Here is a 22,715-nt window from a genome sequence, read left to right as displayed (position 1 = left end):
CACACACACACACACACACACACACACATATATATATATGAATGAAATTCAAAAGAACAAACCAATATCCAGGTCTCAATCAATCATTAACAAAGGTTAGTCCAAATTCCAGTGAGTGGTGGAATGTTTTTATTGCTGTCATTTCAAACAAGTGTCCTAAGAAATGTCTATATAGATGTTTTCCGAGTGATAATCAGGAAGGGTCAGGTGTGCAGAGGACGCTCAGACATGTGTCACAGTCTAAGGAATCACTGAAAATGACACAAAGACTTGGAGCTGAGAACAGTCGCATGGCCACACCTCAAGGCTGGATTCTCAGTGGCCTTGGAGGCTGAGATAAATTGATGGGTGGCCCGAGGCCTCACAGATAGAGTCCAGGAGGCGGCTACAGTCAGTGGAGCAAAAGGAACAAGTCCTCTGTGAGCATCCAAGCTGTGCCAGGGACTGAGCTGACTGCACACAGGCTGTTGCTTTGTTGTTTTTGGCAAAGACACCAGAGTTATTTTATTTTCCTCTCTCCAGCTTGAAGCTATTTTTGTGAATGTTTTAACCGTGAACATGCCTAGAGAGTAGTTTCTAGAGCAGCAAGCACTGCTGAGAGACTGGAGTCCCCCGGGGGTCCAGCTCCTAACAGGGGTGGCAAAGGGACCCTGCCACCCACAGGGGTGAGCTTGCCAGGTGGTGCTCCTTCCAGGAGCCTTGCCTCAGCACACCTGAGCAGAGAGGTTCAAGGAGAAGCCTGGTGATCACGTCCTTCACAGACTTGGAGACTTCTGTTCCTGGAATGTGCAGCCAGGAGGCTCCGTCGGCCCCAGTGACTGAACTCCCCAGTTAAAGAGGAGAAATGGGGTTCAGAGAGGCCAAAGAACTCCTTCTGCAGGAGTTCAGCCGGTCCTGATCCACATACAGTGGGGGAAGTCCCCATATTGCATAGAGCAAGCTTCCTGGCAGAGGTGGGGAAGGAACAGGAAAACAAACCAGAGGCAATAGCCAAGCATGAAGAGCAGAGGCCACCATTCTTTCACCTTGACTGTTGGGTACCAGGCATTTGCCCTCATGAAGTTCACAGTCTGGATGGAAACACTGGCGAATAGCCAGATGGATCTGGGTTCCAGTTGAAGGAGTGTGAAAGGAGGTATAAGCCAGGTCCAGGAGGTTAGAATAGGCAGAGTTTAGGAGACTGGACACAAGTCAGGGGACCCCAAGCAGAGACAGGAAAGGGAGAAATGAACATGCACAAGCACTTTCATACAAACATACACACACACACACACACACACACACACACACACACACACACATCACATCACATCACATGCATGCAGGTACATAAGACTCCTTTTCTGTGGTTTTGTTCATTTCTTTTTGCTTCATGTAACATATTGATTCTTAATCTTGTTTGGATCACCAACTCATTTTAGAATAAAGTAAAAGCTATGAATTCTCTCCCCAGGAAAGATATTCATGACCATGAGGACAGGCATAAGATTTTACATATAATCATAGGGTTCTGAAGACCTGCAACCTATCTGTGACCCTCCATGGCTCCACGGATGCTGGCTGTGGTCTAGAAAGTGCAGACTAATTTGCAAAAGAGCCCACACCAGCACACAAAGAGGGATTGATGTTTCTTCTCCCCAAATGGCATAATGACTGTCGTTTTTTCAATTTGCAGAAGGGAAAACAAAATATAGGGTTTGATCAATTTCAATTTTTTCCTCAATTTTTTAACCCTTTGCCACCTGCTGCAGCATGTGAGGGGAGCACATTCTCACAGATGGCAAAGTGAATGAGTGAGCAGAAAATGAATACGCACAGGGAAACTCAGGAATGGGATTTCATAAAATGATTTTATGCATGTGGAGATTCCGAGGGCTGGAGAGGCCTGAATATGTGAGCAGCAACCACAACACCTGCTTTACAGATGTGCTTATGGCCTGGTTGCTAGAGAAGGAGGGAAATGTGTATGTGATGTTCTTGGATGACCTTTGAACCTTCAGTCATGTCCTTGCTGATGGATTTCATTGGCTTTTTTTTTTAAAAAAAAGCAGGGATGTTAGGATTTCAATTTCTGTGATAAGACATCATGACCCAAAGCAACTTGGGTAGAAAAGGGTTTATTTCATCTTACATGTCCCATTTACAGTCCATCATAAATGAAATCAAGGCAGGACCCTGGAAGCAGGAGCTGATGCAGAGGCTATGGAGGAATACTGCTCACTGGCTTGCCCTTCATGGCTTGCTTAGCCTACTCTCTTATAGAACTTAGGACCACCAGTCCAAAAATGGCACTGCCCCCTGTGCCCCATCATACATTGAGACAATACCCTCACAGACTTGCCTAAAGGCCAATTTTATGGATGCATTTTCTCAATTGTGGTTCTCTCTTCTCTGATAACTCTAGCTTGTGCCCTCTCCTCTGTTGACCGAGAAGGTTCTTAGGCAAACTCTGGAAAACAACCCTATGATGCCTGACCTTTTTAAGTCAGAAAAGACAAAGACGTCCCATCCCACATGCTGACTCAATTAAGATTGACGGTTACTGGAGTGGCAAAAGAATTCATAGCCACACTCTAGCTCATAAGATAGAGGCTGTTCTAGTCTTAGTGTCCAGCCAGGCAAAGGGCAGCACATATGCCACTCATAGATCTCAGGAAATGCTGAGTTCTGTCTGGGTAGAGGCCACCTTCCTACCCAGAGTATTCAGAGGGCACAGACTGAAGAGCAAAGCACAGTGACCTCAGCCAAAGAAGGACATCAGCAAAGCCTACTAGAGCCACCAGGAAACTCTGCCTCCTGACCTGCACTTACAGATAGAAGACAGCTAGCCAGTCACCCCAGAGCATTGCTACATACTTTGGCTAATGACAAAGAAAATCCTGCTTCATATCTGTCTCCTAGAGCCATTCTAGTCTAGAATGGCAGCACCTACCAACGTTGACACTCTTCCCAAACGCCATAGAAACCTCTACCACTTTATCCAAATTCCTTTTCCTCCTCCTCTTCATACCCTCTCCTCTCCTTCTGTCTCAGCAAACAGTGAAAAGAACACAGTGCAGGTCTCTAGGTAGGTAGGGCCTGGGGTCACCCTTTGGTCCCTGAGGCAGCTGGAGCTCACAGGAGCATTTCCTGAGCCTGACTATGCCAAGCAATGTGATGGTCATTTTGCTACCTGCAGCATTCAGGGTGACCTTCATTAGTTCCTCTGGCCCAAAGGAATGCTGAACTTCTGGGCATCATTTTCCCAAGGTCAGATTGCTGACATTAGGAAGAAAACCCATTGTTCCAACTCTGGCCAGACCATGCTGGGTTCCTTCAGCTGACAGACATGACTGAGCAGGCAGCAGGTCTGACTCAGATAAAGAGCAGCTCGAGTGATCTCCTGGAGAGGCAGGGAGACTCTCCAAGAGGGCTCAGAGAAGCTATGTGTCCACTTGGAGGGAAGCCTGGGTAGTTCTTAGCAATACCATCGAATGAATCCTGGCTTTATTAAGGGTGTCAGAACCCATTCATTCTCTCATTCAGCAAACAACGGAGTGCCTTCTGGTCATTCATTCACATACCAGCTGGGCCTTCAGTGGTTTCATCCATTTGGTGAGTACTCTGTTCAGCTGTTCTAAATGATGGAGACAGAAGACACAAAGTTCCTGCTCTTGTGGTGCTTACAATCTAGTAGGAGAAACTGGAAATGTGTCTGTAAGTGTATCCGTGTGTCTATGTGCATGTGTCTATGTGCCTGTGTCTGTGTGTCTGTCTGTATGTGTGTCTGTGTGTGTTTTCAGATGTTCAGGAAATCACTGTTGATGGAGGGACGTGGTAAGGCAGCGACAGGGAAGAGTGAGGTGCCTCCTTCAGCTCTATTATCAGAGAGTCACTCTGAGGAGCTGAAACTGAGGTAAGTTCTGACTGAAGAAAGGAATAGTCGCTGAAGACTCTGATGACATGGCCTTCCTGGGAGCTACCGAGGCCCTACAGCTCATTGCATCCAAAGCACAGAGTTAGTGAATGAGAGTCTAATGAATGATGAGGAAGGTATGAGAAAGGGTGCTGATCTCAGGAAACTAGCTGACCGTCAGTGGCTCTCAACCTCCCTAAAGCTGAGACCCTTTAATACAGTTCCTTGTGTTGTAGTGACCCCCAACCACAAAAGTATTTCCATTGCTATTTCATAACTGCAATTTTGCTACTGTCATGAATCAGAGTCGCTGCGCTAGAGCAGAAGCTTGGAAAGTTGAGAGGTGACTCTGTCCTGGTCAGCTGAGCCCTCCTAGACCAAGAATGAGCTTGAGTTTCAAGCTGAGAGTGAGAAAAGACACTGTGGTCAGAGACAAGATAAGTAGAGCTAGCAGTGGGAGGAGCCGCAGTGGCGTGAAACAAGGTGAACAGTGGGGGGGGGGGGACGACACGACACTTTTAGGAAGCCCTTACATCTGTCCCAGTGAAGAGATGAGGGCTTGATTTAAGGCAGCTGGCTGTGGGTAGAAGGTGGGATAGTTTCCAGAGCTGTTGAGATCAGAGGCTGAGAATCACTTGTCACACAAGCATAAGAACTGAGTTTAATCTCTAGAACCTACACGCAAAAAGAAGAAAAAGCCCGACATGGGGGTATGTATTTGTAACCCTAATGCTAGAGAAGCAGAGGCAAGAAGATCCCTGGATCCCAATGGCCAGCCCCCTATCCTAATCAATGAGTTCCAGGCCAGTAAGAGACCCTGTTGCAAAAATAACTAGGTGAACAGTGTCTGAGGAACACCCCCAAGGTTAAACTTCTGACCTACACACACACACACACACACACACACACACACACACACACGGTGTGGGGGGGATGCACAATGCACAACAATACAAAAAGGTCAAGTAGACAAGATTCAGTGATCAGAAGACTGCAGGGGAGAGCGATGGGGAAATGGAGAGACACCACGATGGAATCAGAGTACCTAACAGACCTAAGCATTTCTCTTAGGCACTGGGTTCAGGACCCAGCACTCCTGTAGTTTCCTAGGTGAGTTTGTGCACTGTCAACCCTCACCATAAGCCAGACCTTTGTAACTTTGATCAGAGCACACTCTCCTGGCTATGCCTTCTCCATCTCCACCTGTCCCCAGTCAATGCTCTAGCTCGAGCCTCCAGGTCCCCTTATCCAGACCTGATACTGCTCAGCCTTGCCTTGAAGAGGCCTGAGGCCATGGTGGCATCCTCCACATCCTTTTAACAATTCTCTCCTCCGTTCCAAGAGCCTCATTCCACCCATTCCTGGGCTCCCTTCCCAGACTAACTGAATGAGGCCCACTGGAGCTATCAGGCAATGCAGGTACAGACATCTGAAGTTACAGCATCCAAGATAAAGGAGTCCTGGGTCTCTGACCAGAGCATCAACCCCTCATCCATGTATAGTGACTGTAAACACTCAGGGAGTCAGACTGACTCAGGTAAAAATTGTCCTTCCCTGAATCTGTGTCCTTATCTCCAGAATGGGGATGATAGTGGTACCCACATCATTATTATTGTCCCCAGGTATAAATCAGATAATGCATGGCACATAGTCAGCACAGGATATTTGTGAGATTTAATAGATCCATTAGTCATCAATGTCACCTCTTAGCAAGATGTTTTATCACTGTCCACTTGGATAAACAGCTCCTGTGTTTTATCATTCACTGACCAGTCCAGCAGTAGATGGAAACAGATCTATTTCATCAATTGTAGGTTCTCAGCCACCCCACCCCCCAGTATTTGTCAGCAGTTTGTAGGAAGGGAACATTGGGTGGCATCCCCCGAGGAGCCACCAACCATGCCTCAACTTACAGTTTAGCACACACAGGATCCAGTGAAAGCCCTTCTAGAGGATGCTGCAGTCTGAAATCAAGACCCATTCTTCTCACACATCAGCCTCCCATCATCTCTCCTGCTGTGCTCGCTAACTCTGTGTCAACTTGACACAGGCTAGAGTCATCTGGGAGGAGAGAATCCCAACTGAGAAAATGTCTCCGTAAGACTGGGCTGGGGGCCAGCCTGTAGAGCATTTTCTCAATTAGCGATTGAAGTGGGAGCCCATTGTGGGTGGGATGGTGGAACCGGGTTCCATAAGAAAGTAGGCTGAGCAGGCCATGAGGAGCAAACCAGTAAGCAGCACCCTTCCATGGCCTCTGCATCAGCTCCTGCCTTGTCTGAGTTCCTGTCCTGACTTCCTTCAGTGATGAAGAGTGATAAGGAAGTGTAAGTCCAATAAACTCTTCCCTCCCTGTGTTGCTTTTGGTCATGGTGTTCCATCACAACAGTAGTAACTCTAGGACAAGTGCTCTTCTAGCCATCTCAAGACTCTGCCTACCTTGGTCCTTTAAATACAGATGTCTCTGGTAACTGAGACAGAGTTCCCTGTCAGTGGGAGCAATGCTGCCTTCCTCAGGATTTCCCACACACTGGAAAAGCCACTCTGCATTTTACTACCCTCTAAACCTACTGGCAGGTTCCACTCCATCTTCCAACCTCTTAGGGGCAGAGTGTGATGACTTTCCCTTCCAAGAAGTGACCAGCTATTAACAGTGACACTTGACTCTCCTGCCTCTAGAGGGCACTAATAAAGCAGGACACACACACACACACACACACACACACACACACACACACACACGAGACACACTGGACAGAATTTAGGGAGGGGGCACACCCCTGAAGTTTTTCACACACCTGCAGTCACTCTGCACCACCTCATGACCATAGGATGTGAGAAGACACCAGAGTGAGAGCTAAGACATGATGGCCACATCTACAACCAGAACTGCAGAAAGTAGACATCCCCAGGAACTTTCCAAATGTGCCAAGGGTTCCCAACACCAGCCTTATCTAGGTTTACCAAGTAAAAACACAGCAGCTCCCAATTAAATTTGAATTTCATATACACAAGTAGGTTCTTCAATATCAGTATGAGCCATACAAGATTTGAATTGTACATGTACATCAAAGCTACTTGTGTAGCTGAAATCCAAATTAATCCCATTTTTGCGCTTTGGTTTGGCTTTTGCTAAATTTGGTGACTCTAGACCCAAACTCTGCCAAATATGGGGAAGGAAGGCACTGACCTTGTCCCCAAGCCTTCCATGACAGGTTTTTGGAGTCCACCTGAAGCCAAGCCCAGGAGCACGGGAGACAAGAAGGCAAGAGATGGCTCTGGCTTCAGCTGGGTGCCTGCAGACCTGCAGAAAGCTGGGACACGTGCTCATGTAAAATTAGACTTTTATTAGTGGGCTTGTCTTCCCAAGCCTGCGTCAGGAACACAACCACACTTCCCAGCCAGCTGTGTGCGGCTTGGTCCATCCAGAGAAGGTCCTAGAAGTCACAGCCATCCACCCAGTCGGTGAGGTCCCTGCCCTGGCAATGATGCCTCCAGGCCTCCCTAGGGATAGAAAACAAGGAGGAAAGGAATCTGTATTAGCAGCCGGGCGGTGGTGGCGGCACACGCCTTTAATCCCAGCACTCAGGAAGCAGAGGCAAGTGGATCTCTGTGAGTTTGAGGCCAGCCTGGGCTACAGAGTGAGTTCCAGGACAGCCACAGCTGCACCGAGAAACCCTGTCTCCGCTCCCTCCCCCAAAAGAATCCACATCAGCTTCAGAGAGCAGGAAAGGTACAGAGCTCTAAACTAAAGAGAAGCAAAGTTGCTAAGAGGCTAAGCAAGGGACTAAGAGGATGGGAGTCAACAAAAACGCTGAGCTAACCTAGGGGAGATGTTTTCTAAGGAAGAGAATGGCCATTAAAAGTCAAAGTCTAGCTGACTTATTTTACCATGGGAGATACACACTAGTGTGCTCAGGCTTACCCCTGAGTCCTCATCAAAGGGTTAGAAGCTGGAATCTGGAGCCTAGGTACAAAGTTCCTTTCCTACACCCAAGTGCTTCGGGAACAGTGAGGCCACCTTATATGTGTGAAGACCTTCACACAGTTTACATGCCACCATACCCTTCACCCACTTTCACCCACTTGTAACTACTTCCCTCCTTCCCCCAGCTGGCCTATTAGGTAGATTAGGTCAATGTTATCTCCCCTATTTTCCTAATTAAAAACTCAGGTTGTGATGTAGACTTATGTACCCAGGGTACATGGCTGGACGTGCACTCATGTCTTGGTTGCCAATCTAAGTCTTTCCATGGTTGACTTACATTCTTTTGGGACCATTCCTGTGTGTGTGTGTGTGTGTGTGTGTGTGTGTGTGTGTGTGTGTGTGTGTGTGTGTCTTAGGCTAGATGTCAACCTTGATTGTCATTTCTCAGGAAGTGTCTACCTTGTTTTTTAAGACATGGTCTCCCACTGAACCTGGAGCTTACCAATTTAAGCTAGGCTGGTTGGCCAGTGAACCTCAGAAATCTGTCTGTCTCTACCTCCCTAGTGCTGGGATTACAAATGCCAAATGCCCAGCTTTTACATACATGTCCTGGGGACCAAGTTTTCACTCTTGCATGACAAGCAGTTCTCATGGACTTAACTGTCTCCCCAGTGCTATCCCATCTGACATCTTAAGGAAGACAAGCAAGAACACAGGATCCTGGGGTCCAAAGTTCTCAGGCATCCCAAGATCTGAAAACTGGTGTCCTTTACAATGTCAATGAGCCTAATGATCAATAGCACACTGGAAAGACTTCTAAATAACTGTCGACCAAGAGAGGTTGGTTGTCTGTTGCACTAGACTGTAAGATACTCAAGGACAAAGATAGGTCTCAGCTCTCTCGGAAGCTCAGCACCTACCCAGATCTTGTATACCTACATCCCCAGTGCATGTGAGTGGACAGGAATGGACAGCACTGAGCCTTCTGGACCCACTTTCTCCAATTAGCCTCAGACCCGCAAGAGTCATCCATGCCAGGAATTTATTCCAAGTGTATAAAAGAGATGCTCTTTGGTTTCACCTATTAGGACCAGGTCTTCCACTCCACAATAGGGGTACCAAGGCTGCAAGCTCTTGGACTGGCACCTGACCTGACCTTGTCTCTTTTATAACACAGTTATAAACACACTCTGTCCTACAGAGCTGGCCTTACCTCAAACTCACTTCTTAGAGTTTCAACTATTCTCAGACCACAAAGCAGTGTCCATTTCAAATAATATGGCTGGAATATCTCATGATTCAGTCATTTTCACCCCCTCCTCTTTCTCTTAGACCATATCTCATCTACTCCTGAATCCCTTCCCACCCTTTATATCTAATCTCTCTTGTATCCGCCACTGGTACACCTGTCCCTCTCCAGACCCTGTGTGCCACCTAGACTCCTGCAAGACCATCCAACAGATGCCCCAATTCTACCCCATCATTACTCTCTCCTTCCTTCTGCTCCAAGGTCTTCTAAAGTTCCCTCCCCAACCTTATCAGCTGCTACAATCTGTCCATGGTCTGGATGTTCCTCAGCCCTGGAGAGGCTCACCTTTCCCAGATTCTTCCCTGCTCTGCTGGTTCCTCCTCTGTAAGCATGAGTGGAGTGGAGGTTGGAGACTCATTGGAAAAGCCCCATCCAAAGAGATTGGGTAACTGTGAAGCAAGTGACCCAGGTGCTTATATGAACCAGCCCTCTAGGTCAGAACCCAGTGCAACACTCAGACAAATTCCCTATTGGGAGGAGATTTCAAAGGACATAGTTCTGAAAGTAGGTAAGGAAAAAACTGGTAGAGGAAGGTTCCAGAGCCCTACCCATGATCCAAGCAAAGAACCTCATCTACTATCTATTTTATACTTTGGGCTTTTATATAAAATTTGGGCTGAGCTGTGTGGTCATGTGATTGCCAATGTTATTCTCTCCAGTTGTGTCATCTGTAATTATCTGGATTCTCATAATTACCAACACTGGTTGTGAAGTTTGCTTCATGAAGCCAAGAAAATATGTTGCCTAGGAGAAAGTGGATGCTCATGTTAGGCCAGTTCCCTGATGCTATCCTCCAGTCCTGGCCACAACTTGCACAATTCCAGTGGGAGTCACTCACCAGTAGCCCATACCCTGGGGCTCTTGAACTATCTTCATGACACAGACGACAGAATCCTTGAGATCATTGTTCAACAAATCTGGAGTAGGAGGAGGGAAACACAGTGAGGGAGCAGAGAACAGGGTTCCCTCTCTCTCTCTCTCTCTCTCTCTCTATCTCTCTCTCTCTCTCTCTCTCACACACACACACACATACACACACACACACACACACACACACACACACACACACTCTTTTCCTCCATGACTGTAGCTCTAAGACCATTTCTCAGCCTGGACCCCAAATTAAATTCACAGAAGGTCTTCCATCCCCACTTGCCCTTTATCCATCCCCTGGGGGATCTCCACGCAGAGACAAAGACAGAGGAAGAAAACTAAACTATAAAAAAGAGGCTAGCCCACCACTGCAGTATAGCCGGCAAATGTTGGGGCCGTTCAGGGAGAGATTCTTGCACCACTTCCGGCTGCTGATCTGGAAGATGCCATTGTTGGTGCTTCCGTCAGCTTCGTGGTCCACAGCAGCTGTATTGAAGCCGCTTGTGTAGTAAGCAAGGCAGACCCCTACAAAGGGGCAGACACAGGCTTTGAGGTCGGTGGGTGGACCACCACGGGCCAAAGTGTTCACAGATAAATTTTTTTTGTTGTTTTTTTGTTTTTTTGTTTTTTCGAGACAGGGTTTCTCTGTGTAGCTTTGTGCCTTTCCTGGATCTCGCTCTGTAGACCAGGCTGGCCTCGAACTCACAGAGATCTGCCTGCCTCTGCCTCCCGAGTGCTGGGATTAAAGGCGTGCGCCACCACCGCCCGGCTCACAGATAAATTTTTTAGACACTGGTTCCCTCTCCCCAAGGAAACAACAAGAAGTATCCTCCCATCTAACTTTGCAGATGGATCAATCTAGGGTCAGAGATCAAAGTGACGTCCCCGAAATTACATACCGTTACCTCAAAGCAAGGGTCAGGACTGACCTCAGCCTTCCTGACTCAGGACGTCAATCTTGCCACTTTCTCATTGTTCAGTGTATAGAAAGGCTTGCTGCGTTTCTTGAATGGATTTACAAGAGCTAAACATTAGAGGCAAGATTAGGAAGACACAAAGCAGGCTCTACAAAGGAGGCCAGGACTAGAGACAAAATGAATCTAGATGTGACTGTACTTTACAGTCTCCTGAAACTGCCTCTTGTGTACAATGCTTGGCATTATAGATTTGTTCAGGTTGCCATCTAAGGTTCAGCAGGCATGTTTGATCCTCATGGCCAAGATAAAGTGTCACCTACTAAGCTGCTGGTTACTTTGACTTCCTGACTAGCAACAGGGTTGGTGCTAATCTGGTTGTCTGTTGTCTGCCTAGCCGGTGGTTAACTCAGGAAGTAGGTGCTGTCCACCTGTAGTCTCATTGACTTCTGGTTTTACAAAGAAGGATTAAGCTCAAAAAACCTCCAAGACCCTTGAATGAGGAGGAAGAAAGACAGGGGAGTGGGTTGAGAAGGAAAGAGAAGGGCGCTCACAGTCAGCTAGGTTATATCCGCGGTAGCCATCCAGACCGAAGTCATTCAGCACTTTGGCCAGCTCACAGCGACTGAAGACCTTGGCCTTGCTGGAGGCAAGCAAGCAGCTGAGCAGATAGGCCAGGGCCAGCCAAGTGATTCCAGGTGGGCACAGCTGTCTTCTGAGAGCCCGGCTCCTAGCTTCCATGCGGTGGCAGATATAGAGGGCTGAACTGTGGGATGGCAGACAGTTCACCAACCCTGGCCAAGGGTCCAGATAGCTGCCCCTTGGAAGAAGGAAAGAAGGACGGGGGTCTGAGTGCACCCTGGGAAAGAAGAGAAAGGGTGGACAGAAGACAAGGCTCCATCCCTGATGGGACATCAGGCATGCTCCTGAAGCCTTGGACAAGGTTCCTGAAGCCCCACTCTAGGGGTCTCCCTCCCAGCCACTGGCTTCTACCCGTCAGCCTTCGTTGAATCAGGGTCCCTCAGGCCACAGCATGGAACCCTCTCAGGTGGAAGGCACTGAACTCTCCATCATCACCATCCCTAAAACTCACCCATCCCATTTGCTCGGCTCTCTTTGTCACTTGGCTCTGTGGGCAGATTCCCATGTGATGGGGACATCGGCCACTGCTGACCCTTAGCCTCGTGGTTCCTTCACCTCCTCACGCCTGCTGGCCTCCAACGCCACTGTCTTTGCTGCTTCCTCACCTCACCCCTCCTCATCTTGTCATTAGTTCATCCTTCCCCACCTCCGCAGCCTTCTGCTCAGATCTCTCCCTGACCATGCCACCAAACACAGCTACTCCTATCTCTCACAAACTCTGCCCACAACCTCCTCTCCACCATCACCAAGGCCAAACATACTTACACAATCTCCAAAATGGGTGTCCTTCGTGCGATAGTAAAGTGGAAGGGGGTGGGGGGCTGGAGAGATGGCACAGCAGTTAAGAGGCGATGCTCTTGCCGAGGGCCTGAATTTGGTTCCCAGCATCCATATCAAGAAACTCACAATCACCTGTAACCCCAGTTCCAGAGCATCTGATGCCCTCCACAGGTCTCCACAGGCACCAGAACTCATATATGTACACACACACACACACACACACACACACACACACACACACACAGACACTTTAAAATGTTTAATCTTTTTAAAAAGAAAATGGAATATGAAATGCTAGCGGTGAAAGGGTTTAGCCTGGCATGGGGAAACAGGGATATGGGAGAAAGGGGAAGGATCAACCTAAACAAGTGTGTGTTAAAAATGCTATAAGGGGATTGGCTGCTTTGTGCTCACCCTGCTCACTGAAAAAATAAAAACATGAGTGTTCGTTTTTCCCAACCTCCCACACTAAATGTTGAAGATGACGAAGTGATTACAAGCATAGCTTTGCACATGGGTTTATTCTCATTCTCAGGACATGATCTTCATGCCTAGAGCAACTTGCTCTCAAAGATAAGAAGAGGCCACCACTAGATCATTATTAAAGCATCAGTCTGCCTGGTTCAGGCTTCTGGGGAAATGCTAGTTTCTGAATGTAAACCTGATCTTCATGAATATCCCCTGCCTCCCAGAATTCTCATACAGGGCATCTGATGATGTTGGCCTATCTCCTTCCAGGTTGCTTTTCTTTACGCTCTTCTCTGGGCCCCTGGCTTTCCATGTGACAGGCTTTCCAACCAGGGTTCAGTAGTGCATCCACCACATCCTTCTTTACCCTGAGCTCAATTCTTCCCTTCGCAGCCGTACTCTGTCAGGCATGCCTCTCCCAGCATCTACAAACTCATCTCTATCTGCTCCTCCTCACTCCATGAGTATGCTCAGGCTTAGAGCCCCAGCTTCTAAAATGCCTTCGCTCATTTCTCTTCCTTGTCTGTACCAATCTCTCTTTTCTGCTCTTCTCATCCAAATTTCTGAGAGAAAAGTTACCACTGCCTCCCTGTTCCTTCATCTTGTCTTTTTTTTGTTTTTCTTTTTTCTCTTTCCTAGTATTAGAGATTAGACCCACGGTCTTTCACATGCCAAGGAAGTACCCCACCACTATCCTACATCACCAGACCCTTGGTCCCCATGTCCATTTTATTTTGAAACAAGATCTTGCCAATTGCCCAGGATGACTTTCAACTTCCAGACTGGAGCTCATGAGCTGTCAGGATTACAGGTGTGCCCGCTATACCTTTCTCCTCCTTGTTTGCTAATCTGGAGTCATAAAGTTTCCCATCACCCCCCACTGGAGACCACTGCTGGCTCACCTTACAGGAGCCCTCAGGGACATTTCACCTGCCAACCACTTCCCTGTTGAAATCAGAGTTTTGAAGTCCCAGTAATGTTCCCTTCATCCAGGCTTCCCCCTCCCACAGTGGCTCTTTCTCCTCCTCCACTGAATAACTCACTTCTGGTCCAATCTTAAATGCTAAGTTGTTTCTATCTTGAATCCTCCTCTTTTCCACACCAGGAAGGTCTAGGACACCCCTGCTGTGACATCAACTGCAGGATCATGGCCTTCCATTGCAAATTGTCCAAGAACTGAGAAGGAGCTGACCCCTAGACACCTCTTGTCCATACCCAATAGTCAACTCAAACTAAACTCACCGAAGAAATAATGTTCCCACCAAATTCTGCCCCCTCTTTGCTCTGCCTTCTGCCCCCATCACAGAGCACCTGATTCCCCCAGTACACTAGAAACATGGATGTTGTCCTTTACTTCTCCCACCGATGCCCTTCATTTACCCAGAGCCAAGCAACGCCAGCGCCCTGTTGACCCTTCCCTCCAAAAACACAATCTTCCCTTAAGTTTAAACCATCACTCCGCCTTCCCTCGTGGTGTTCTTATGCTCAGGGTGGACCTCTTCCAAACTCTCCTACACATATCACATGCACCAGAATGAATTGAAACGCAAAGCCTGGCCATACAGTGTTCTTCAACAGCTCCGCCATTACTGCTCCCAACCACGGTCCACAGGCCCCTCCATGACCCAGTGAAGCCGGCTCATCCCTCACTCACACATCTTCCATTCTGGCGATACCACATCGTTGGCTCTTCTGGTGATACCTGCTATCCAACACTTTAGCCTCTGCACAGATAGCTCCTAGTGATGCTTCAGGGATGAGTCACATTCAAGATGAGTGCCCAGTGATGCTTTCCTGGCAGGGACCATCTCCCCAGACAAGTAGAATAACTCCACACTGGATTGTAATATATGTCAGTCCCCGCCCCCAAGGTGAGCTTCCACAGAACAATGGCCTGGTCCTATTTATCTTCCTATCTTGAAAGGCAGGCTGAGCTGCTGGCATGGGGTGGCTGTTCAATGGATACTTCTTAAACTCAAGTACACTGAAGTCATGGTCACAGAGTATGAGCCCTTCTCGAAGTACGGGGAGGGAGATAATTATTACCTTTGTTGAGTCCTTCAGCTCTGTGGGGCCAGGTGTTTTATGGGTATTTTCTGACTTAATCTCGTGTAATCCTCTTAACCATTCAAAGAGTTGGGATTAAGATCCTCAATGTATAGATGAGGAAACCAAGTTCACCGCTCCCCAGTGAGTGTTTGTGATCTTCTAGTGTTTTTCATAGTAAAGCGACTTCAAGATAAGTTTATCCAGAGCAGTTCCCAGCAGGTCCATGGGTTTAAGGAGTCGGACCTGGTGGTAACTCATAGACCAGAGACCTTGTCAGCAAAAGCTTGTGTTCATAATATCTCTCTCTCTGCCCAGCCTCTGTCCTAGAACAGGATCCCTCCCTCCTTCCCTCCTTCCCTCCCTCCCTCCATCTCCGATCACCACCTCCCTGTTCCCAAGCCGCTCTAGCTAACACCACCAGGACTCGGGGAGTAGGGCTCATAGATCAAGAGTCCTCCCTACCAGAGCTGAAACCGTGGTGACAATGACAGCAGCAGCTGTGGTTCTAAGTCCTGCTTCAGCTCAGGACCACCCCTTGCAATTCTGCCGGTGTCCCAGCACCAGGCATTGAGAGAAGGTAGAGAAAGCGGACTCCAGACTGACCCAGGGCCTCCTAGAACTCCCCGGCTCTATGAGCTCACCTTCTAGAACATGCTTCTCTCACTGAACTTCCATGAGATCATCTGTGCCCTTCAGTTTCAAGGTCCAGGAGCATTTTAGAGGCATCTATTTCTCTGTTTTGATTTTCGTTTTCATTTTGTTTTGGTTTTCAGACAGGGTCTCATGTAGTTCAGTCTGACCTCAAGTTCACTCTCCAGCCAAGGATGACTTTGGATTTGTGATCTTCTTGCCCCTCTTCCCAAGCGCTGGGATTACGGGCATGTGTCATCACGTCAGTTTTATGTCGTGTTTGGGGATGAAACCCAGAACCTCAGGTAGGGTGTTTAAACACTACACCAACTGTGCTCCCTCCTCTGTCCAGGTTAGAGGTATACAATCACAACCCTTCCTGGCTGCCTCTGCTTCATACACACACACACACACACACACACACACACACACACACACACACACACACACGCACACACACTACTTCAAGAGATGATTCTGCCCTCCCAACAGACGTGGCTTCCCAGATGCGGCTGTGTGAGGCCACTGCCTCCGGGCAGCCCAACCCACCACTGAACTCGCTTCAAAAAAAAAAAAAAAAAAAAAAAAAAAAAACCTCAATATTGTTCCACAAATCATCTCCCTCCTCTGTCTCGATGACAACTGCTCAGTGTACACAGGCCCAGGGCCAAAGTTACACTCTTGTTCCTAAAGCCTGAAGAGGAGAGAAGTGAAACAGAACAGCCTGTGACACCCATGGGAGCACCTGGCTGCAGGGCAGCAACAAACACTGAATCTATTGACGGGGCTGCAGGCCTGAGCTCCCACACGGGTAACAGTACCACCAGATGAGCCCGCAGAGAAAAAAAGCTTAAGCCCCCTCTCTTTCCTCAATCCCAAATGGAGGTGATAATCCCTACCTAGCATGGGATTAGGAAAGCTTAATAAGTGTTTATAAAGGGCTTAGGACTCAGGGTTGGTAGCTCAGCAGATAGTAGCAATCTCCATGCAGAGCACAGTGAAGTCCCAAGTGTGTCTATGTGTTCTAAGTTTATCCCATCTTCCTGGCCCAGCCCAGACCAAGCGTGTTAGCACTGAACTTGTCCCATCACGAGCACCCATATTTCTTCTTTTTTAAATTTTCTGTGTGTGGGTGTTTTGCCTCCATGTACGTTTGCACACCACATGTGAGAGTGCTCACAAAGACGAGAAGGTGCTGGGTCTCCTGGAGTTACAGGGGGTGGTGAGGTGCCATGGGGGTGCTGGAAATGGAATCCAGGTCCTCTGGAAGAGCAGCCAATGCTCTTAACCATTGAGCCATCTCTCCAGCCCCACAAGTGTGTTTTTTAAATTATGATAGATAACAGATAGATGCATAGATACACAGACAAATAGATATATATCTCAAAATAACCGCAGTAGCTAAGTTGTAATGACAAGTTAAGTTTACTTAGTTTTTCAATGATTTTTTTTTAATTTTTCGAAATTAAAATATAGTTGCATCATTTTCCTCCTTACCTTTCCTCTTTCCAACCCCTCCCAGGTGTCCCCTCTTGCCCTCTCTCAAATTCATGGCTTTTTATTGAATTGTTTATATTATATTCCTCAATATATAAATACAACCTGCTCAGTCCATAAGTCAGGTTTTCAAAAAGGCTATGAGAATACTTAAAACAGGAAACCTGTCCCCTTAAAATTTTAAGTGCACAATAAATTATCAGCATGGCTATACAGGACAAACTTGTACAGTCAGTCGCTGGAGCTGTCCATCTTGCTTGACTGCATCTTAGTGCCCATTAACTGGCAACTCCCAATGTGCCCCTCCTCTGGCCCTGGTGCCCACTGTTCCACTCCTGGGCTCTATGAAGTTGACTCCTCTAGGGACCTCCTGTATGTGGACTGACTTATCTCCATTAACACAGCTCCAGGCAGGTCACTGTGTGTTCTCATTTTCCCACATCATCAATGCTTGTTGTTGTACAACAAACCTGGCATGTCTGAGGTTCCTTTGTGATTTTACATCGCACTTTCCTGATAACTAGTGACAACAAGCATTTTTTCAGATACCTGTTGACCATCCACAGAAATGTCTCATCAGACAAGTATTTTTTTACATGCTCACCAGATGATTCCAGTAGGCATCCAGGCTTGAACATTTATTCAGCAGAAAGAGCTCAGAACTTGAGTTCAAAAACCATAAAACCTAAAACTGGAGAGGTGGTTCAGTGGTTTAAAATGCTTTTCCACAATCATGAGGATCTGAGTTCAAATTCCCAGCACTCACATAAAAACCAGACACGTGGCACAGGAATCTATAACCCCAGCACTCCTACAGGTTGGTAGGAAGTGGGACCAGAGAATTCCCAGATGCTCCAAGGCTAGCTAGCATGTTGCAGATGGTGAAAAATTAACAAGGAGACCCTGAAAGCAAACCCCTGAAGTTGTCCTTCAACCTCCACATGTGTGCTATGGCACATGTGTTAACACACACACACACACACACACACACACACACACACACACACACACGCTGAAAAATACCTTGAAAACCTAGAGCAATGAAAGGTGAGTTCAGTGTCCTGCTCCTCCCCTGACCAGCTGGCAAGTCTTGGTAAGCTGACCCCCGTTTCCTCATCAGCCAAGTGGAGACTTGACCCTGTCCCGACAGCACTGTCAGCTACAGCCACATACATCATCTCCCCACACCTTGCTTCCCTCCCCCCATAGAACGTGAATAATCATCTCCCCTTCCTGCCGGGGTGGAGCAAAATATGAAGACGCCCACCAGCCTGCATCAGTCCATCTTAGCTGTCATTTTATTGCCTGGCCCTTGGTGGTGATTCTGTCTGCCTGAGTTTTGTTTTGTTTTGGGTTTGTTTTTTTTTTCTCGATTTTACTGCATCGGCTGTCTGCTTTTACTATTCCGCCGCTTCTTTTTATTGAGTATTCTTTCAACTTATTTTATTTTATGGTATGTTTTGTTATGTCCCTATTGACTTTCACTTTTAAATGGGGGTGGGAAGTAACAACAGCTCAAATGGGCCGACTGCGGGCTGAGTGGCTCTCTCTGTCTCTAGTCAGCCATTTGCCCTTCTTTCCTGGTTCAGCAGTGCAAGCCCACAGCCTTGACCACAGCCTAGCAGAGATCCTCCAGCAACTTACTCCAAGTTCACATTTTTCTCACCATACCGTCTGTCCTCGATTTATACATGATACGGACTCCTGGACCCCATCTGCAGGCCAGTGGCATCCTGTGGGTGAGGCCCAGGCCACCAGCTGTTGATGCTCTTGGGTCATTTGAAAGTGCCCCCTGGGCTGAGGACCACTCTTGCTTCCACAGTTCTAACAGTGTTCCACACATGCCTTGTATGGTGCTGTATTGCATGTCAAGGCCTGTCTGTCTGTCCCCCAGCTAGCTTCTAGTCCTCCTCAAAGCACCTCAGCTGCTCGACACACTCTCTCCACTGCTTGGGGTTGCCTAGGGGTCCCCTAAGCTCTTGCACAGGCTCTGGTGCTGACTCACCACTTGGCCATCTACCCCAGTCTTGACAGCACCGGCACCGTCATTCCCATCAGGTCAGCAGAAGCCCAAGGTGTCTCTCACAGCTGTTTCCCCAGGGTCAAGAACAAAAAATCAAAAACTGCTAGGGGAGTTTTAAAAAGAAGGAAGGGAGGAAAGGGAGAAAGAAAAGAGAGGAAGAGAAAGAAAAAGGAAAGGAAGGAAGGAAGAGAGAGATTATGCAATTGATTTAAAGATTTATTTTAAGGAACTCAGTCAAAACAATACTAAAGCTGGCCCAGAGTGTGCCCTGTGGACCATGGAAAAAATTGAACCCCCCTCTGACTACACACAAGGAGAGCCTGGAGCTCAAAGATAAAGACCCGCAGCCAACCCGCCCCAAACTGGCTGCAGTTGGACCCAGTTTGAGAAGAGAATGGCCCTCTTCTCTCTGAGCTGCCACCTGCTCTTTTCATCAGTGATTTCGTTCTGTGGTCAGAGTCACATGACACTGAGGTAAGCGGGGGGCTAAGCCACTTACCCTGCTGGAAGCACACAGCTTGTCAGGGCTGCAGCCATCTTGCTTGTGACTGCTGTTGTATCCACCAGATGACTTACGCACACAACCCAAACCCTACAGGACAAAGTCGTTAAAGTTGTCATCCATGGGTACTGTGTTGGCTGCTGAGGCCTGAACCATTTTTTCACACACTAGATAGGTTGATAATTGTGTGTATGTGTGTGTGTGCGTGCACGCACATCCATACAGTGAGCATGTATGTGTCCTGTGCATGTGTGTGAATGTGGATGCACACATGCCACAGTGCACATGTGGAGGTTAACAAACAACATCAGGTTTCAGTCCTCACTTTCCACCTTGTTTAAGACCGTCTCTTGTTTTTTTTGTTTTTTGTTTTTTTGTTTTTCTTTTCTTTTTTTTTTTTTTGTGTGTGTGTGTGTTTTCCCAGTGTCCATGCCACACTAGCTAGCCCCTGAGCTTCAGGTTTTCTCCTGTCTCCACCTCCAACTTCACAGTAGCAGCTCAGGGAATTACAGGTACTAAAGCTACACATTCAACTTGTGCTTGGGTTCTGGGGATTTGAACTCAGGTCTTCATGCTTGCCAACTGAGTCATCCCTCCAGCCCCTGGGCATGTTAATAATATTGAGACTGTCTAAGTACATTTCAGTTGACTGAAACCTACTGTTGCTGCTGCTTACCAGCTAAATCTCCTCCTCCCATCGTGAGAGGCAGGGCTCCTCCTGACTTGAGGCTGGACAAGACATGCTTTGTGATGGACAAGCCCAATTGTCAATTTGTTGGATCTGGAATCAGCTATTCTGTTGTTGCTGTTGCTGGTGATGCCACCTCCATCCGTCAGTACCATCAGAACCCAAAACCTCATAGGCCTTCACCTGCATTGAAGACAAGACCTCCAGTGCCAGATCGGGACTGCTGGGATATCCAGCTTCATGGACCAGACAGCTTCTAGGCTCTCATCCTCTCCAGCATGCAGAAAGCCATTGTTGGACTTCAGACTCAAAGTAAAACTAAGCCATCTGCTTTCCTGGATCTCCTGCTGAAGAACTTAGTCTGTACATCATGAGACTTGCTGTCTCCATGAGTGAGTGAGCCAGTTCCATTTGCCATATTAATCTTTCCCCCTGTATAGATTGACAGATTAAATAGGTGGGTGAATAAATAGGTAGATAATCGATAGATAGATAGATAGATAGATAGATAGATAGATAGATAGATAGATAATAGACTCTGAAGATTATTGGTGTATATATACAGATGACAGATGATAGATAGATAGATAGATAGATAGATAGATAGATAGATAGATAGATAGATAGATACCAGTTTCCTGGAGCTCCCTGACTGATATACACCCCTGAAGTTGGTAGAATATTTAACAGTTGCAGAGTTCATCCACCCACATTAATTCTACTGCAGACTGTTCCTCCCTCCCCTCACCCCTGTGATTCCTGACTCCTACAACACAAGGCAGCAGCCAGACCTAAGCTGGAGTACTGGTTTCACAAACAGCTCTATGGCCTTGGCAAGTTAGCTGTCCTTGCTGGGCCTCAGTGTCCCCACTGTGAGATGAAAAGAGCCCCCTAGGGAAGATCATTGATAACTCATTAGACAACACACCAAGTGTCATCCACAGTACCTGGCACTACACTCAGCAAAACCCAGCTTCTCACAATTGTGCTTAGGCACGGGTGTGGGGAGGCTGCAAAGAAACCATATTCTGAAGAACTTCCCTTGTCAGAAAAGACTCTGGGAGGAGCCTGAAGGCTTGCAAAGGGACAGCACAAGCTGGCTCTGACCACTCAGGGCCCCCAGCTGAGTTATGCTGTGTTGGCCCTCACCGGTATAACAAAAGCATAAGATCTCAGAATAAACAGAGCGTTGCTCTCCTCATCCTCGCCCGGGACTTGCATTGCGGGGATTTTCTTTTGAGGAAACTAATAGAGACAAAAGAATAGTGGAAATCAGTAGTCTTGGGGAAGAGCTCGTCCATCCTTTTGCAGCCCCCTATACCCACCCTGAGCTCAGCTCCTCCCAGGTGATGCTGAGTAGGTAAGGAGTTAGGCACGATGCAACCAAGGAAAACTGTGTGTGTCTTGGTAGCTGTGTGCCTAATGGTCAAGATTGCCTTTGTGGTTAAATACCCATGGAGTTGAAGCTAGGTTGTTCTCACTATAGCGTAAGGTGCCAGGGGACTTTCTCACCCTGTATCCGCAAAAGACCCTGACTTCATTATCCAATAGACTGTGGTTTTGACATCCCTCATGGGCTTTTCCAAAGCATCATGAGAAGAAATACTCTTTTTCAAAGGAGATCTGGCCCACCATGACTTGGGAGGAAAAAGGGGTCACACTGCCCTGTGAATAAGGTACCCACTTCCTGAACAGTCATAACTACTTCTTGAAATTTCATAATACAAAGTCCAACTTGGCTGCTTTCCTCCTCTCCAGGACAGCACCTTCCAGCCTGTCTCTGAAGTACATTCTGCTAAATAAATGTCTGTTTAAACTGTGTCTGTGTCTCTGGATTGAATTCTTTCCTTTGAGACAATGACAACACACACAAATACACATACATACACACACACACACACACACACACACACACACACACACACACACACGGTCAAAGATGATTCACTACGTTTGCTCCCAACACTGGTATGTTATGACATTATATCTGGACCATTAGTCCCTACATCAGAGGATTCTTCCTAAATGACATGGCTGAATACACCATGCCTCTTTCTCCCATTTTTTGTTTTGTTTCATTTCGTTTTTCAGACAGGATCTCACATAGCTCAGACAATCTATGAACTGTCTAGGTAGTCCAAAATAACGTTGAACTTCCGATCCTCCTACCTTTACCTCACAAGTAGTGGGACTACAGGCATGTGCCACCATGCCTAGTCTATATGGTGTTGGAGATCCAGGCCAGGCATCATGCATGCTGAGCAAACACTGTCAACTGAGCCCCATCCCCTATTTTCAGCCTTTCCATAGCTCTCATCACTCATCACAGGGCTGCTGACCCAGCCGAGGCCGTCTTAGATAGTCTCTCTCTCCTCCTACCCCAGCCCCAGCCCCACCTTATCAGCTGAGCTCTGGAAGTCTAAATTACTGCCTTCTCCCCAAAGTGATCTTTCCTCGTTAGGTACCAAATAATTTCCCTTCTGTCCAAACCAGCCCAGTGTTACCAAGTTTGCAGAGAGG

General features: G+C 47.5%; 1 protein-coding gene and 1 long non-coding RNA gene across 2 annotated transcripts; one reads left to right on the top strand and one right to left on the bottom strand.

Moving 5' to 3' along the window:
- Nucleotides 1-7,219: 7,219 nt before the first annotated feature.
- On the bottom strand, nt 7,220-15,473 carry Spaca3 (sperm acrosome associated 3). Its single transcript, XM_059271335.1, has 5 exons — nt 15,318-15,473; nt 11,471-11,736; nt 10,369-10,527; nt 9,968-10,046; nt 7,220-7,396 (listed from the first exon to the last, which is right to left on the bottom strand). Exons 2-5 carry the CDS (start codon nt 11,655-11,657, stop codon nt 7,330-7,332), a joined length of 492 nt encoding a protein of 163 aa, XP_059127318.1. The 5' UTR covers nt 11,658-11,736; nt 15,318-15,473; the 3' UTR covers nt 7,220-7,329.
- A 64-nt stretch (nt 15,474-15,537) lies between these two features.
- On the top strand, nt 15,538-22,016 carry LOC131917486 (uncharacterized). Its single transcript, XR_009380677.1, has 3 exons — nt 15,538-15,790; nt 19,232-19,479; nt 20,187-22,016. It is a non-coding gene; the product is annotated as an uncharacterized LOC131917486 (long non-coding RNA).
- The last annotated feature ends 699 nt before the right edge of the window (nt 22,017-22,715 follow it).

This window comes from Peromyscus eremicus, chromosome 8a (genome assembly GCF_949786415.1).
Source record: "Peromyscus eremicus chromosome 8a, PerEre_H2_v1, whole genome shotgun sequence".
Lineage (NCBI taxonomy): Eukaryota > Metazoa > Chordata > Mammalia > Rodentia > Cricetidae > Peromyscus > Peromyscus eremicus.
The sequence above is the reverse complement of the archived record's forward strand: the minus strand, read 5'-3'. Positions and strand labels throughout refer to the sequence as shown.